Source organism: Lycium ferocissimum, chromosome 12 (genome assembly GCF_029784015.1).
Source record: "Lycium ferocissimum isolate CSIRO_LF1 chromosome 12, AGI_CSIRO_Lferr_CH_V1, whole genome shotgun sequence".
Lineage (NCBI taxonomy): Eukaryota > Viridiplantae > Streptophyta > Magnoliopsida > Solanales > Solanaceae > Lycium > Lycium ferocissimum.
This window is the reverse complement of record NC_081353.1, coordinates 60,401,948-60,416,413: the sequence shown is the minus strand read 5'-3', so window position 1 is coordinate 60,416,413 and position 14,466 is coordinate 60,401,948. Positions and strand designations below refer to the sequence as shown.

Sequence of the window (14,466 nt, the reverse complement as noted above, 5' to 3'; positions counted from 1 at the left end):
GTGACTTAACTTAACTTATTTCGATGTAGTCTTGCGGTGTTTAGCCTCAAACAACTTTATCAACATCAATTTAAGCTAACACACAACCAAAGGGGTATTATACATACCTTAAGAAGTGCAACAACCCAAGAATCATGGCTGCATCAGTTCCGCTTCACCCTCAATCACTAGACAACACCGTAGGTTTGCTACTCTCGTAGTTTCTAACTTTCTTGATGGAAGATTTGGTTGTTTCCACTTGATTTGGGCTGAAATTTTGTGGGTGGAAGTTGGGAAAAATATTCTAGAGGGTTAGGGAATGTTTTAGAGGTGTTGGATGAAAAAAAATGAGGGTAAAACCCCTTTTCTAGAACTCTAGAGTCGGTTACTGTAGCAGCTCGGTTACTGTAGCAGCGCGTTTCTGCTCTGTCAGCCTGGGTTGTAACATCCATAATTCTCTACTCCGATGTTGTATCGATGAGCAGTTTATTGCGTTGGAAACTAGACTTCATGAAATTCAATTTAGGCTTTTGCTTTGCTTCAAAACTTCTCATATACTAAAAGATATTCTTCATCAAAGTTGGGCCAAAATTGCCCCTCATACTTTCTCCAAAGTCCCACGTTTAATTTCCTTGATTCACTTGACCTCCAATCCTTTACATAACTTATAATATGAGCTTAAACCCTCGTAACCATAAGATAGACGCATGTAATCTGATATACCCTTGGAGGTAAATCCAATATTCATACTTAAAACATCCAATCACTTATAAATTTCAACGTACAAAACTACGGGATGTAACACCCAACTTCTTTGATTTCCACATTACGTGGTTCTTCACTCCCACTAACTTTACCATTCTTAGTGAATCTAGCATTTCCAGTTTCAACTATTCTCATACTATGATTAGGACAATAAAATTATGCCCCTTTGATTTTTCTAGATAACCAATGAAGAAACCACTGATTGTTCTTGAATCCAGTTTCGTTTCTTGTGGGTTATAAACTCTAACTTCCGTCGGGCAACCCCAAACATGTAGGTGCCTCAAGTAGGTTTTGTACCAGTCCACAGTTCAAATGGTGTCTTTGGAACTGCTTTCAAACCTATGTAGCAAATAAACGACAGTCCCTAAAGCATGCATCCATTACAAAATGGGTACAAATGAATTACTTAACATACTCCTAACCATATCCATTAATGTACTATTAAGCCTTTTGGCTACACCATTTTGTTGTGGTGTGCCAGGCATTGTGTATTAAGCACATATGCCATGCTTTTCAAGGAGTTTAGTAAATGGACCAGGGTGTTGTCCAATTTCATCAGATTTTCATAATATTCACCACCTCTGTCTAACCTGATTATTTTTACCTTTTTGTTTAGTTGTCTTTCAACCTCATTAATAAATACCTTAATGGCATTTATAGCTTGAGATTTTTCATGCAACAAATAGACATATCCATAAAGTGAAAAATCATCAGTAAAGATGATAAAGTATTTTTCCTTACTGAAAGATGAAACATCAAAAGGACCACATATATCGTTAGTGCATAATTTCAAGAAGTCGTGTGCTTCGTGGGTCCTCTTCGCGTGTCTTGTTTGTTTTCCTTTAATACAATCAACACAAATATTAAGGTCTGTAAAATTCAAATCTGGAAAAATTTCATTCTTAACTAATCTTTCCAGTCTTTGTTTGGCTATGTGACCTAAACATTTATACCACAAGTAAGCAGATTGTTCATTCAACAAACTTCATTTGGTTCCAACATTATGATGCAGAGTTAAGAGTGTTTCGGCAAACAAATTATCAAGATTCAATGTGTATAAGCTATCACAAAGAATACTAATACCAATGAGACAATTATGCTTAAACAAACTAAAACATCCATTACCGAAATTAAAAGAGTATCCAGTCTTATCCAACTTAGGTAAAGAAACTAAATTCCTCGAAAGAGAAAGTACATAACAAGTTTCAAATAAGTCTAAGTGATGGCCAGTATCTAGGATCAAATGATAAGTCCTGATAGCTTCAACTGGAGCCTTCACTCTATTCCCCATGCACACATATCTTTCATTCTTATTTATGATCTCACAGGTTGTAAGGAATTCTTGCATTGTATTAGAAACATGAACAATGCAAGCAGAGTTAAGCCACCAAGTATTATAAGGAACTTCAGTTAAATTTGATACATGTAAAAGCACTAGGCTCACCTTTCTTCTCGAACCATGCCTTACGCTTCTGGCAATCTTTCTGAAAGTGTCCAGGTTTTCCATAGAAACGACACTTATCATTCTTGCGGTCCTTCTTACGTACTTGAGAGGAGGCCTCATTAACATTATGTTGCCTCTGTTTTCCCTTACCATGCTTCTTTACTTTCTTTCCAGCTCCTTGATGATTTACAAGGTTAGTGGGGTGGATTGCTTGATTCTTCAGCCTTGTTTCCTCCTGAACCAGCATTCCGTGCAATTCATGCACGTTCCATTTGTCTTTCATGGTGTTGTATTTCATTTGAAAAGGGCCATACTCAGACAGTAATGAGTTGATGATGAAATGTATAAGGAAATTTTCATCCACTTCCATTCCCAAATTCTTAAGTCTTGCTGCTATGTTTGTCATTTCAATGACATGCTCATGCATGGTACGTGAACCATCAAATTTCATGGTGTTCAAAGTACCCATTAGTATCCCGGCAAGAGACTTATCAGCAGTTTGGGAGCACTCTTCCACAAGTTTTAGAAGTTCTTTGACACTTTCAGTTTTGGGAAGAGTAGTCTTAATGTTGCCCGCAATATTGATTCGCATAAGCATTAGGCCTAATCAGTTAGACCAGTCCCAGTGCTTATAATAGGACCTTTCTTTAGCATTGCTAGTATCAGTAATAGCAGTTGGCTTCTCAAAGGCAAAGTGCAACATTAAGATCTAACACTCCAAGATGGAATTTGATTTGTTCACACCAATCTGAGAAGTTAAGTCCGTTAAAGGTCGTAACAGAGGCAGAGTGCAAATGAAGAGCAAATGCTGCAAATTAAACACGCTCATTCGTTAATGCCTTGAGTTACAAATTTAAACATATTTTCAGATTCAGAAATAATTTCTTGTAGACTTATGTGTATTTTGATGCTCACCTCTGGGCAGAACATCAAAATACTAACTTTAAACATAATGATGCTTAAATATGAACTTTAACATAATTTGATAATTTTTAATATACCTATTAGTAATATTTATTATCTTTGGATAAATAAATAAAACTAACGGCACATCTAAATTATCACTTTAATGTTTAATAATTATAAGAACAAACGATCAACCTTTGGGCGATCCATAAATGTCTTATAACCAAAACTTCAATTTACCCATAAGTGTTATATCCTTTATAAGCCTCAAGGTTAATGAGTAATTGAATATAGATTCAACTGTTATTTTGGAATTAATTCTTCAGAAATTTGACCACTTTGATGATTAACGAATCTCACATGTATAATTCCAAATAAATGGTGAAAGTAGTATCATTCATATTTCATAAGTTTAGATTTAACTGCTCCAGTACGTGTCTAACCAGAAAGACGTAATATATATATATATATATATATATATATATATGCCATTAGCAAGACAAGGAGCAAGGAGACATAACTCTTAAAGCTAACAATTTAAGCTTTTCAATGCTGTCAATTCATAGTAACTATCATCTACGCTTCTGGAGGTAATTCTTCAAAAACATTCCAGATTTCATAAACATAAAACTTCGATTATTTTTATTTTTTATTTTTGCAGAAGGCTTGGCCATTGCAATTATGTAACTATGAATCCCTAGTTGCATTATCAGGGTTCATAAAATTGGGGAAAACATTAGTTTCAACAGAAAATCATTAGTTCCGAAAACCTGGCTCGGATACCACATGTAAGGATTTTTCACAATTCTAGAGTGAGGTTCATAAACAATCTATATAAAATCCTATCGATAATTTTAGGAACGTGGAACTATATGATTTTCACATGAAATAATAAACAGTAAATTTAGTCAAGAAAAACATATCCGAATCAGCCATGGTATTTCTTGACTTTAGAGCGGAAGCGTTCTTCTTTAGAAGTTTTTTCTCTCTCTTTCCTTACACTTACAAAATAGTTTTGATGGAAAACAGCTATTCTATTTGGTAGAGAGAGGACCCCTTTTAATCTGGAGAGCTTGGAGACGTTATTCCCACGTTCCATGAACGTGAGAACTGGGACATGGGTAGTTTTATACTACTAGGTAACCTCCCCATATTTATTTAGGATTTAACTTAATTTATTATTAAACCAAAAATGATCACGTGGGCCACAAAAATTCACATCATATACAAATGACTTTTCTTCCATAAACACATAACTTAGCAATAAAGAAGAACGCAGCAGCTCCAAAGTTTTGGAAAAAAAAATCCACCATGAAAGAACTTTGAATTTTTGGGTGAGTATTGAAAAGAGAAAAGAAAATGGTTGGGTTTTAATTTTTTAATGGGTCGGTGGGTCGGGTCGGACATGAGGGTTAAAAGAGTTTAAATATGTGAGTAGATTTGATTGGAAAAAAAGCCACGAAGTTGCCACATAGGAAATTAAGGTGGGACATGGGGATTTAACGGAGACTTTTTTAAGAGTACAAGTGCAAATATGATCCTAAAGTTGGATGACAAGGACAAATATGTTGAAAAAGTATAACAAGAGACAAATATAGCATATTTATGAGAGTACATGTTAATTTGAGGGGAAAGAAAGGGAGAAGAAGAATGTTAGAGAGAAATATCGCAATGGGTAGAAAAATATCTGATTCCACTCAATGTCTGAAATGAGAAATGAGCTGTACATCTTTACTTATAGCTAACTAATCTTTGCATAACACATCACTAACTAGCTGAAGCTAATCTACAGCTAATCAGTCTTCTAAGTAATCAACTAACTAGTATAACCATAAATATACAAGTATAAATCTTCTAATGCAATACAATTCTTCTAATGCGGTACAAGTCTTCCAATGCAATGTCAGTTCAACACTCCCACTCAATTTGTGAATGAAAAAATGTCTTTCATTCTCAACTTGCCAATCAGATAAGAATGTTGCTAGTGTCCTAATGCCTTGGTCAATACATCAGCTGGTATGTTGCTGGTGTCCTAATGCGTTGGTCAATACATCAGCTAGTTGCTCTTGACTTATTACATGCGGAGTCTTAATCAACCCCTCTTGAATCTTTTCTCTCACAAAGTGGCAGTCTATCTCTATGTGTTTAATCCTCTTGATTAGCTGCAATCTGCAAAGCTGCCGTGTTATCACAGCATAAAACTATTGGTAATTCCACTTTAAGTGTCAATTTCTTCATCATTAACCAAACCAACTCTACAACTGTATGGGCCGTACTTCTATATTTTGCTTTAGCAGAACTTCTAGATATGGTATTTTGCTTCTTTGCTTTCCAAGAGATAAGGGAGGACCCCAATTTAATGCAATACCTAGTTACAGATTTGCTAGACATTGGACAAGATGCCCAATCTGAGTCACAGTAAGATGTAACTTGTTCTGATCCTGTACTAGTCATTAACAACCCAAGTCATGACTGCTTCTTTATGTATCTTACCACATTCAGAGCTGCTTCATAATGAGAATTCTTGGGGGCTTGCATGAACTTACTTAAACATTGCGCTGTATTGGAAATATCAGGCCTGGTGATGGTTAAGTACAATAACTTCCTAATCAACCTCTGATATCTCCCCTTTTCTTCCATAAACCTATCAGTTGCTTCATTAAGAATTTTCATTGACTCATCAGTTGTTGCCTCTTTAAGAGTCTTGTCAAATTCATTACTTGTGAGCTTTGAATAATGCTTCATTGGAGTCTCTTTGTTTTGGACCTGCTAATCCTGATTCTGAGATCATCTCAACAGCATATTTCCTCTGTGCCATTAGTATTCCTTCCTAACAAATTCAATTCCCAAGAAATATCTAAGTTCACCAAGTTCCTTCATGTTGAAGTTGTTGTGCAACACTGCTTTGGCACTCTGAATTGTCTCTAGATCATTACCTGTCACTACTAAACAATATACATAGACAAAAATTAATACAAAATTCCCATTAGAGGATTTAGTGAACAAGGAATAATCACATTTTCTTTGAATGAAACTAGAATTACTCAAGGTCTGTGACAACTTTTGATTCCATTGTCTAGATGCCGGATTTAGTCCATATAGGGATTTTAGCAGTCTACACACTTTGGACTTCCCCCGATGAAACCCTGTGGTAAGGTCATGTATAGCTCTTCAGACAAGTCCCCATTAAGGAAAGCATTATGAACATCTAACTGATAGATAGGCCAGTCCTTAAGTGCAGCAGTAGTAATAACAGTTCTAACAGTGGTCAATTTTGCCACTAGAAAGAAAGTATCATGAAAATCCAATCCTTCCTGTTGAGTATATCCTTTAGCAACTAACCTAGCCTTGTATCTTTCTACATACCATCTGATTTGTACTTTATTTTATACACCCATTTTCACCCTATAGGAACCTTGCCAGGAGGCAAATCAACTAACTGCCAAGAATGGTTGTGTTCTAAGGCTTCAATCTCAAGTCGTCTTGAAGCCATTTCTTATCCTTACTTACGTGAGAAAAGAAAGAAGATTCAATTTTAGAAGAAAAGGAAGAGAGAAAGGCTTGATAAGAAGGGGACAATGAAAGTAGGCAACTGAGTGTTGGATAGATGATAGGTGGAATTACAAGTAGAGGGCAAAGAAAGATGCATATAGTTTGTCAGCCAGATAGGAGGTTTGGTAAGTCTGCCAGATTTTTTGGAAGGAATGACAGGAGCAGGTGGACCAATGGGAGAAAAATGAGAACGAGAGGAAGAAGGAAGAGAAGATGTGGGAGAGTTGAAGAAGAAGAAGAAGAAGAAGAAGAAGAAGAAGAAGAAGAAGAAGAAGAAGAAGAAGAAGAAGAAGAAAAAACAGGAGGAGGACTAGGACTAACAGGAGGTAGATTAGGTGAACTGATTGGAGAAGAATAAGGTGTAGTAGAAGAGGTAGGAGAGACTGAAAGAGATGATGAAGGGAAAGATTGAGGAACAGGAGTATCATAGAAAGGAATGAAGAAAGGATGAGAAAGAACAAATTGGCTTTTGGAGTATCTGAAAGGGAACACATGTTATTTAAAGAGAACATCCCTGCTAATGAAGAATTTTTCAAGTTCAATGTCATAGAGTTTGTAACCTTTTTGGACTGGGGAAAATCCATCCGTTGCGGAATATATTTAGGGGTGAATTTATCTGAGAAATCTAGTTTAGTGGCAAAACAAAGGCAACCAAAAACTCTCATGTGCTCAATAGAGGGTGGTATTCTATGAAACCGTTCATAGGGAGATTTACCTTGAAGAAGTGGACTAGGTAATCTATTGACAATGTAAGTAGCAGTAAGTAAACAATCTCCCCAAAATTTCAAAGGAACATTGGCTTGAAATTTCAAATACCTAGCAATGTCAAAGAGGTGTCTGTGTTTCCTCTGCACAACTCCATTTTGTGGAGTGTGCACACAACTACTTTGATGGACAATGCCTTTGTATTTAAACAAGTCAGTGCAAAGGGTGTTGAAGAATTCAGAACCATTGTCTGATCTAAAGGTTTTTATAGTAACTGAGAATTGGTTTTCTAGTAAGTGAATAAAATCTTTGAGAACAACATACACATCACTTTTCAGTCTCATCAAGAAAGTCCAAGTCATTCTAGAATAGTCCTCCACAAGAGTTAGGAAATATTTGAAACCATTATAAGTACAAACTCTATATGGACCCCAAACATCCATATGAACAAGTTGAAATGCAAAACAAGATTTAGAAACACTGGAAACAAATGGAAATCTAGAATTTTTTGCCAAGGGACAAGCATGACAATTACAAGAATTAGAAACAGTAAAGTGTTGTTTTATTGTAGGAATTCTTTGTAAAATTGCATAGAGAGCATGCCCCATCCTTTAATGCCATAAGAAGATAGAATTAGATTGAATAAAGGTGGATAAGCATTTTGAAGTGTGGGTGTTGGCAGGTGATATGGAGTGGAAAATGTAAAGCCCATCCTTGAGGCTACCAATCCCACTCACCTTGACACTGAAGAAATCCTGAAAGATACAAAAATCAGGAAAGAAAGAGACAAAACATCTTAGTTCTTTTGTACATCTAGCCACTGGAAGTATATTTTACTTGAAATTAAGAATATAAAGCACATTGTGGAGGTATGAGAATTGGCAAGGAGCCTATATGAGTGATTTTCTCCATTTGGAAGGTGAACAACTTTAGAGTTTGATTTAGGAACATAAGTAGGACAAGATAAATTCAAGCATGCAATCATGGGATTAGTAGCACCAGAATCATCAATCCAAATCTTTGGTTATTAGAAGATATACCTCCCTTGTATGCCAATTCAGGAGGAGCCTTGTTCATGTCAAGATTTTTCAGCATTTTGAGAATTTGCTCATATTGTGCTTGTGTAAATATTGGTTGAGCCTGTATGATTCCTCCTCCAAACACAGTGTCACCATCCTGTTTCTGATTGCTATGACCACTACTCTGCCCCTTTTCTCTTACATTTGCATTATGAGGCTTTGGAGGTGGATATCCCTTCAATTTGTAACAATTTTCCCTAAGATGCCCCTTTTTGTGAAAATACTCACAATGCAGTTCCTCATTCTATCGAGGCCTAGTATTAGATGCATTAGCTGCATGAGCAGCTACATTTGGTACATGAGCAGCTGCATTTGATGCAGGAAATATCGCATTTGATGCATTAGCTGCAATCAAAGCACCACTAGCAGATCCTATAGGTGGTTACCCAAAATTCATGCTTGTAATCCATAATTTCCATTCATACTTTGACTTTCCTCATGAATCAACATAGCATAAGCTTGGTCAAGCGTTGGCATAGGGTCCATCATCAAGATGTGACTCCTTTGTGGTGCATAAGTCTCATTTAGCCTCATCAGAAACTTCATCAATTTTTGTTGGTGTAAAAACTCAACAAATGTCTTAGATTTAGGGAAATCACATCCAGGAAAAAGTATAATTGACTCAAATTCAGCCCACAGATCATTCAAACTAGAAAAGTACACAGATATAGTAGAAACTTCTTGCATCAATGAACTAATCTCCCTATTCATATGGTAAATTCGAGTTCCATTTACCTTGTCAAACCTTTCCTTGAATGCTTCCTAGACACGCTTAGCATCAGAGGAATAGACTATCCCCGTTCTTAGCTCTTTCACAATTGAGCTCATAATCCACGATTGCACAATTGCATTGCACCTTTCCCATTGTCGAAGGCGATATTCATCATCCACATAGCTTTCTCTTTTGCACGATCCATCAGTGAGTCCAGTTTTATTTTTTACAAGAAGCGATAATCTCATTGCTCTACTCCACTCCGAGTAATTATCTGTTCCTATCAACAGTTTGAGGAACTAAGGCTATTCCTGGAGTATCCTATGGATGCACATATAGAGGACCATTAGGATCAAGTGTTTGATTATTTCATTGTGCAATTCCATTTCCAGTTGTTGAATTATCAGTAGTCATTGTTAGGTTTTCTTATCACAAATTGGAAAAATCGAGTGGAAAAGAAGGGAATTTTTTTTTGCCGAAACGTAGAAATGAAAATCGAGATTGAGAAATTGCAATTAGGTTTGTAGAATCGCAGGTAACACTGCTCTGATACCATGTTAATTTGAGGGGAAAGAAGAAGAAGAAGACTGATAATCATCAATGGCGGTTATCAATGAAGAAGGGAGAAGAAAAATGTTAGAGAGAGAAATATTGCAATAGGTAGAAAAACATTTGATTCCACTCAATGTATTGAAATGAGAAATGAGCTGTATATATTTACTTATAGCTAACTAATCTTTGCATAACACATCACTAACTAATTGACAGCTAATCTATAGCTAATCAATCTTCTAACTAATAAACTAACTAGTACAACCATAAATACACAAGTACAACTCTTCTAATGCAGTACAATTCTTCTAATGCAGTACAACTCTTCCAATGCAGTGGTTATGCACAGTTCAAAAGAACAAGGACAAATATAAAGTTTTTACGTTATATATAACACCCATATGAGCAGCGTGCTCTCAGAAAAAAATTTAGAGGGTAATCGTTAGTGGATTCACAATTATTGAGCTTAAAAGGAAGTAAGACTTGATTTGCTAACTGTGTTAATCCTTCCTTGTAGGTTTGTTAGATGACACTAGTGTAACTCAAAATTGTATTATAACCTATAGGTCCTTTCCTTTGTATGGAACCCTCCCCTTCAGGGTGGAGCTACAAACCTGCTTTACAGGTTCAATAAAACTCCTTAATTTTGGTTCAGATTATGTATTTATAATTAAAAATATACTTAATATATATAAATAATTTTTAATATATATAATTTATAAAGAACTCAGTAAATTGTCTTTTCTTAATCCAGAACTCTCAAAATCTTAGCTCCACCTCTACTTCCCTGCTCCTTTCAAAACCACATTCACAAAGATCTCTTCTCTGGCTAGCCTCAATATATATATTTGGCTAATCCAATCACAATAAGGAAACGAAACCCTGTGTTTTTGGGAAATTTTAGATGTAGAGAAAGTTGGAATTAAGCTAGCATTGCATACTGAAGTTTCTTGAGCCGAGGGTCTTTCGAAAACAGCCTCCCTACATTGTAGGGGTAAGGTCTGCGTACATTTTACCCTCCCCAGAGCCCACATTGAGGGATGTTGTTGTTGTAGTTGTTGCATACTGAAATTGTTTCTCCCTTATTTTCTCAAACAATGAATGCAAATTTAGCAAGATTTAGTTATGCCTCAATGAAGTGGTCATATTTTATCAAGAGTTGTGTTTGGCAATAATCTTTTTACAAATTTGGATATAGATTCCTAGTAATTTCTTGACATTTGGACATGGATTCCAAGTACCTTTTTGAAATTTGGAATTTGAATACAGTTTGAAAGTATATCTAGAATAAAGTTCATGTTTGTATATAATTTTTTTCAAAAACATGAAACATGGTTTATGCCCCACAATTTTCCAAAATTGTCAAAACCACCCCAACATGACTATGCTGCTTGAAATAAACAATCAAAGCGTATAAAATTTATAAATTTTGGTATTTTATCGAAGAGGAAAGTGGGTAGCTGATGTTAGTTAGGTAATTATTTTAGTGGGTAAATGATACAAAGATGGGGTTTGTATTATAAAATCCATAACTTTGGACCAATATTTGAAAACCTGAAAAATTCTTCAACGTCAGTCTTTGGGTGAAAAGCTTGCGTGTGGCACTTGAAATCCAATCTCAAAATGGATTTGAAAAATTGTACTAAGAATCTGTTAAGCAAATTAAACACTGATTTGAATTTTTGTTTTTGGTAAAAGTAAGAAAAAAGAAGAAGAAAGTTACGTCCAAACAGTGATATAGGACTAGTATCAGGGGTGGAACTACGTTGGGCCAAGAGGTGTTCATCCGGACCCCTTCGACAAAAAATTACTCTATATGTACAAGGTTAAAATTATTTTTTGTGTATATAGAGTACATGTTGAACCCTTTAGCTTCTTCGTGTGTTTTACTTCCTTATATTTTTGAAGCGCCTTGATAAAAATTCTGGCTCCGCCACTGACTAGTATAATGTTACATACTTACCACATTATACCTAGATACACACAGTATGCCTCTTAGATGCAATATTTTAGAGTTATTCCCTCCGAAATGCAATTCATATCCTTATTTGACCACTAAAGGGAAGCAACTAGACAAGGACCTGTTGATGCCTTAATTCTTAATAAGCTTTTTCTCAATTCCTGTCTTAATGGGGGAAAAACATCATGTTAGGATTGTCTCATATACATTCTCAGAATCAGATTCTTCGAGTAATTTGCATAAGAAGGTGATGCAGCGGAATATAAATCAACACAAGATTTTCACATGAAAAACTCCTTGCTCAAGGGAGTCAAAGAATTACAATCTTCACTAAATCAGAAGCCCTTTAAAGTTACAATTAACCTAAGGACCTGTTTCCTAAACACTCTGCCTATGATCCTATGATCGTCTTTAGTAACACAAATTTAACCAACAAACACCTATTACACATTACTTGCAAAGGTAAATAGATCGAACCATAATAGAACCTCACCTAGACAAACTAAAGAACAGAATGCTAATTTTTTGATAAGCTCGGGTTCTTTGTCGTCGTGCAGTTGACTCTTCTTGAGACTAAGTGTTGACTGTGCTCGCTTAAGCCTCACATTGGAATGTTGTGATTTGTGGTTGTGGTTAAGCTCCAAAGCATGTTCGTCTTTGTGTGTATATATAGAAGTAGTTGCCGCCCTTGTATTGTAAAATATAACTTGGTTTTGGTTTCTCAATTGTACTTGAAAACCAAACCTTGTAAGTCTTGGATCTCCTTTCTTTCCTTGTTTGCGACGGCTTCCTTGTTCTACTTTAATGCTAATTTCCATGTTGAGCAACTTATGATATTTGTGAGAATATTACCATAACTTGAAATCCAACTCTTCATTGAATAGTAGTCAGTCAATATTCCGTATTCTTTAACGTTGCATGGAACAACTTCCAGCCTGCGGTTGCGTTGATAGCAAGGATCAGTTCTTTCTTAATATGACTGCTTCACTGAATCCTTTAGAGATCTGCTTGGATGGCACCGTTTGTCCAATTATCAAACAGTATTTTTTCAGGCACAGTTTCAGATACATGCAGAGCAACGTGGAACTTCCTTTTTGCAGCGAAGTAGGATATTGCCAAAGAGACGTTCAAACTCCTCAATGGCTAGGGACCTCATGAAGTTTTCCACTCCTACAGGTTCGAAAGAATGTTGGTTTCCTTCAGAATCGTGATGCAGACTTGGCGCTTGCCGTGGGGGTCACAAATCTTAGCTAAGAAAGAGTTCACCCAGCCATAGTTGTTGGACGAATGATAAGCTCAGGTGGTCGAGGCTGTTGAGCGAGCAACGACAGGAATGGCCAAAAGAACGGCAACCAAAGTAGTTAGTGGAGTAGTTCTGCAAGTAAAAGGAGGAGTGTTGACAAGAGGGGCACCACAAGGTGCGTTCTTTTGGCCGGGAGGAACGAACAGAGCCCTAATGGGCGAACTTGCCAGTTCTGCCAGCTCAGACTCCCTAAAAAGTTTATTAGTGTCATCAGGCGCTTCACCCCGTGCACTCGATTCACTCCTCCTCTGAAAAGGTTTGCAATTGTCCTCAGCTTCATCTCTCTCTAGGATCACCATTTATGACACCAATGAAAAAGCCTGAAGGACAGAGGCACGCGATCCTTCACTAGAGTCCTCGGGTGGATTCTTCTTCACCCTGTTCACTCCGGGCTGGGATTGGAGGTAGAGCCAGTTTTTCCTGTCTCGGCTGCCACTTTATGAGCCCTTTTTCCTTCAAGTTCTTGTTGGATAAGCTGGTTGGCTTCATCTTGGTTGGTCAAAACCTCGGCCATCGAGCAACTAAAAGATCCATTGGGCAACCTTGTTGAGAAGAAACTAGGTCAAGTAAAAGAATTTACCATGTTCGGTTCCTAGAGATCTCTTTACATGTTTGGTCTCCGGAATGGAAGAGTCCAAAATTTTCTTGACCCATTGGGAAAAACCTTTGTCAGGCTGGGGTTCTCAAAAGGTAGCTAAAAAGGGAAAAGCTCAATAAAAGGAATAAGGGGTTAAGCAGGCAAGAAGGTAATCAAAAAAGCATCTGAGACTTTGGAGGACTTACAGGCATAGCTCCACAACTCCGGTAAGGGTGGATTTGAATGCAAAATAATATCGGATGTGACAATAATAAAAAATCTCTCCATCACCCCCAGTCATTGCCATCATCTAGGCTGGAGAGAATGGTGTTATTACCCCGCTTTCTTAGGGTGACAGCTCAGCCCCGAATTTTTTTTTTTTTAGCATAAAGCCGGATCAGGTGGTCAAGGAAAAAAATCTTTTCTGGACCGATTGGACATTCCGGAGACAAGCCATTGCTCTCCAAACAGATGGTTCGACTTGAGACAAACAGACTTTGTAACATCTATAGAAATTTAGTATGACAGAATCGATGTCTGGCCCGAGTCCAAGGGTGAAGGGGTACGTGTATACAAATGAATACCCCGGCTTGCTGAAAGTTCTTCTTTCAACCTCTCTAAGGGCGAACACACGAATGCCCGTCAAACTGCAGTCTCTTTTGGCGGTGGAAAGGTGAGTGAGTCGGATTGTGAAGTGATATTCACTGACCAGTTTGTCCTGGTTGGCAGTTTGTTTGGAAGACAGAGCCCTGAGGAGGATCTTGTCAAAAGTCCACATCTTCGATATGATCGAACCCGTCGTACCAGCTTTAGCTTTTTGGGTTTTCTTCTTCTTGGAAATTTCTTCACCGTCGCGAGATGGTCTGCCACCGGTAACCTTAAAGGCGGTTCAAGTGTTGAAGGATTGCCATGAGCGGCGAGAACAATAGGTT

At 37.0% G+C, this 14,466-nt stretch overlaps 1 protein-coding gene across 1 annotated transcript; it reads right to left on the bottom strand.

The window, feature by feature from the left end:
- Positions 1-5,239: 5,239 nt before the first annotated feature.
- LOC132039496 (uncharacterized mitochondrial protein AtMg00810-like) lies at positions 5,240-5,839 on the bottom strand. Its single transcript, XM_059429968.1, has 2 exons — positions 5,641-5,839; positions 5,240-5,535 (listed from the first exon to the last, which is right to left on the bottom strand). Exons 1-2 carry the CDS (start codon positions 5,837-5,839, stop codon positions 5,240-5,242), a joined length of 495 nt encoding a protein of 164 aa, XP_059285951.1.
- Positions 5,840-14,466: the final 8,627 nt, after the last annotated feature.

Bases quoted from the DNA above. Each gene is read 5' to 3' on its own strand.
- LOC132039496 (XM_059429968.1), bottom strand. From the start codon at position 5,839: ATGAAGCATTATTCAAAGCTCACAAGTAATGAATTTGACAAGACTCTT. The intron at 5,536-5,640 runs GTAAGTTCATGC...TGACTAGTACAG, and splicing joins CAATACAGCGCAATGTTTAA to GATCAGAACAAGTTACATCT.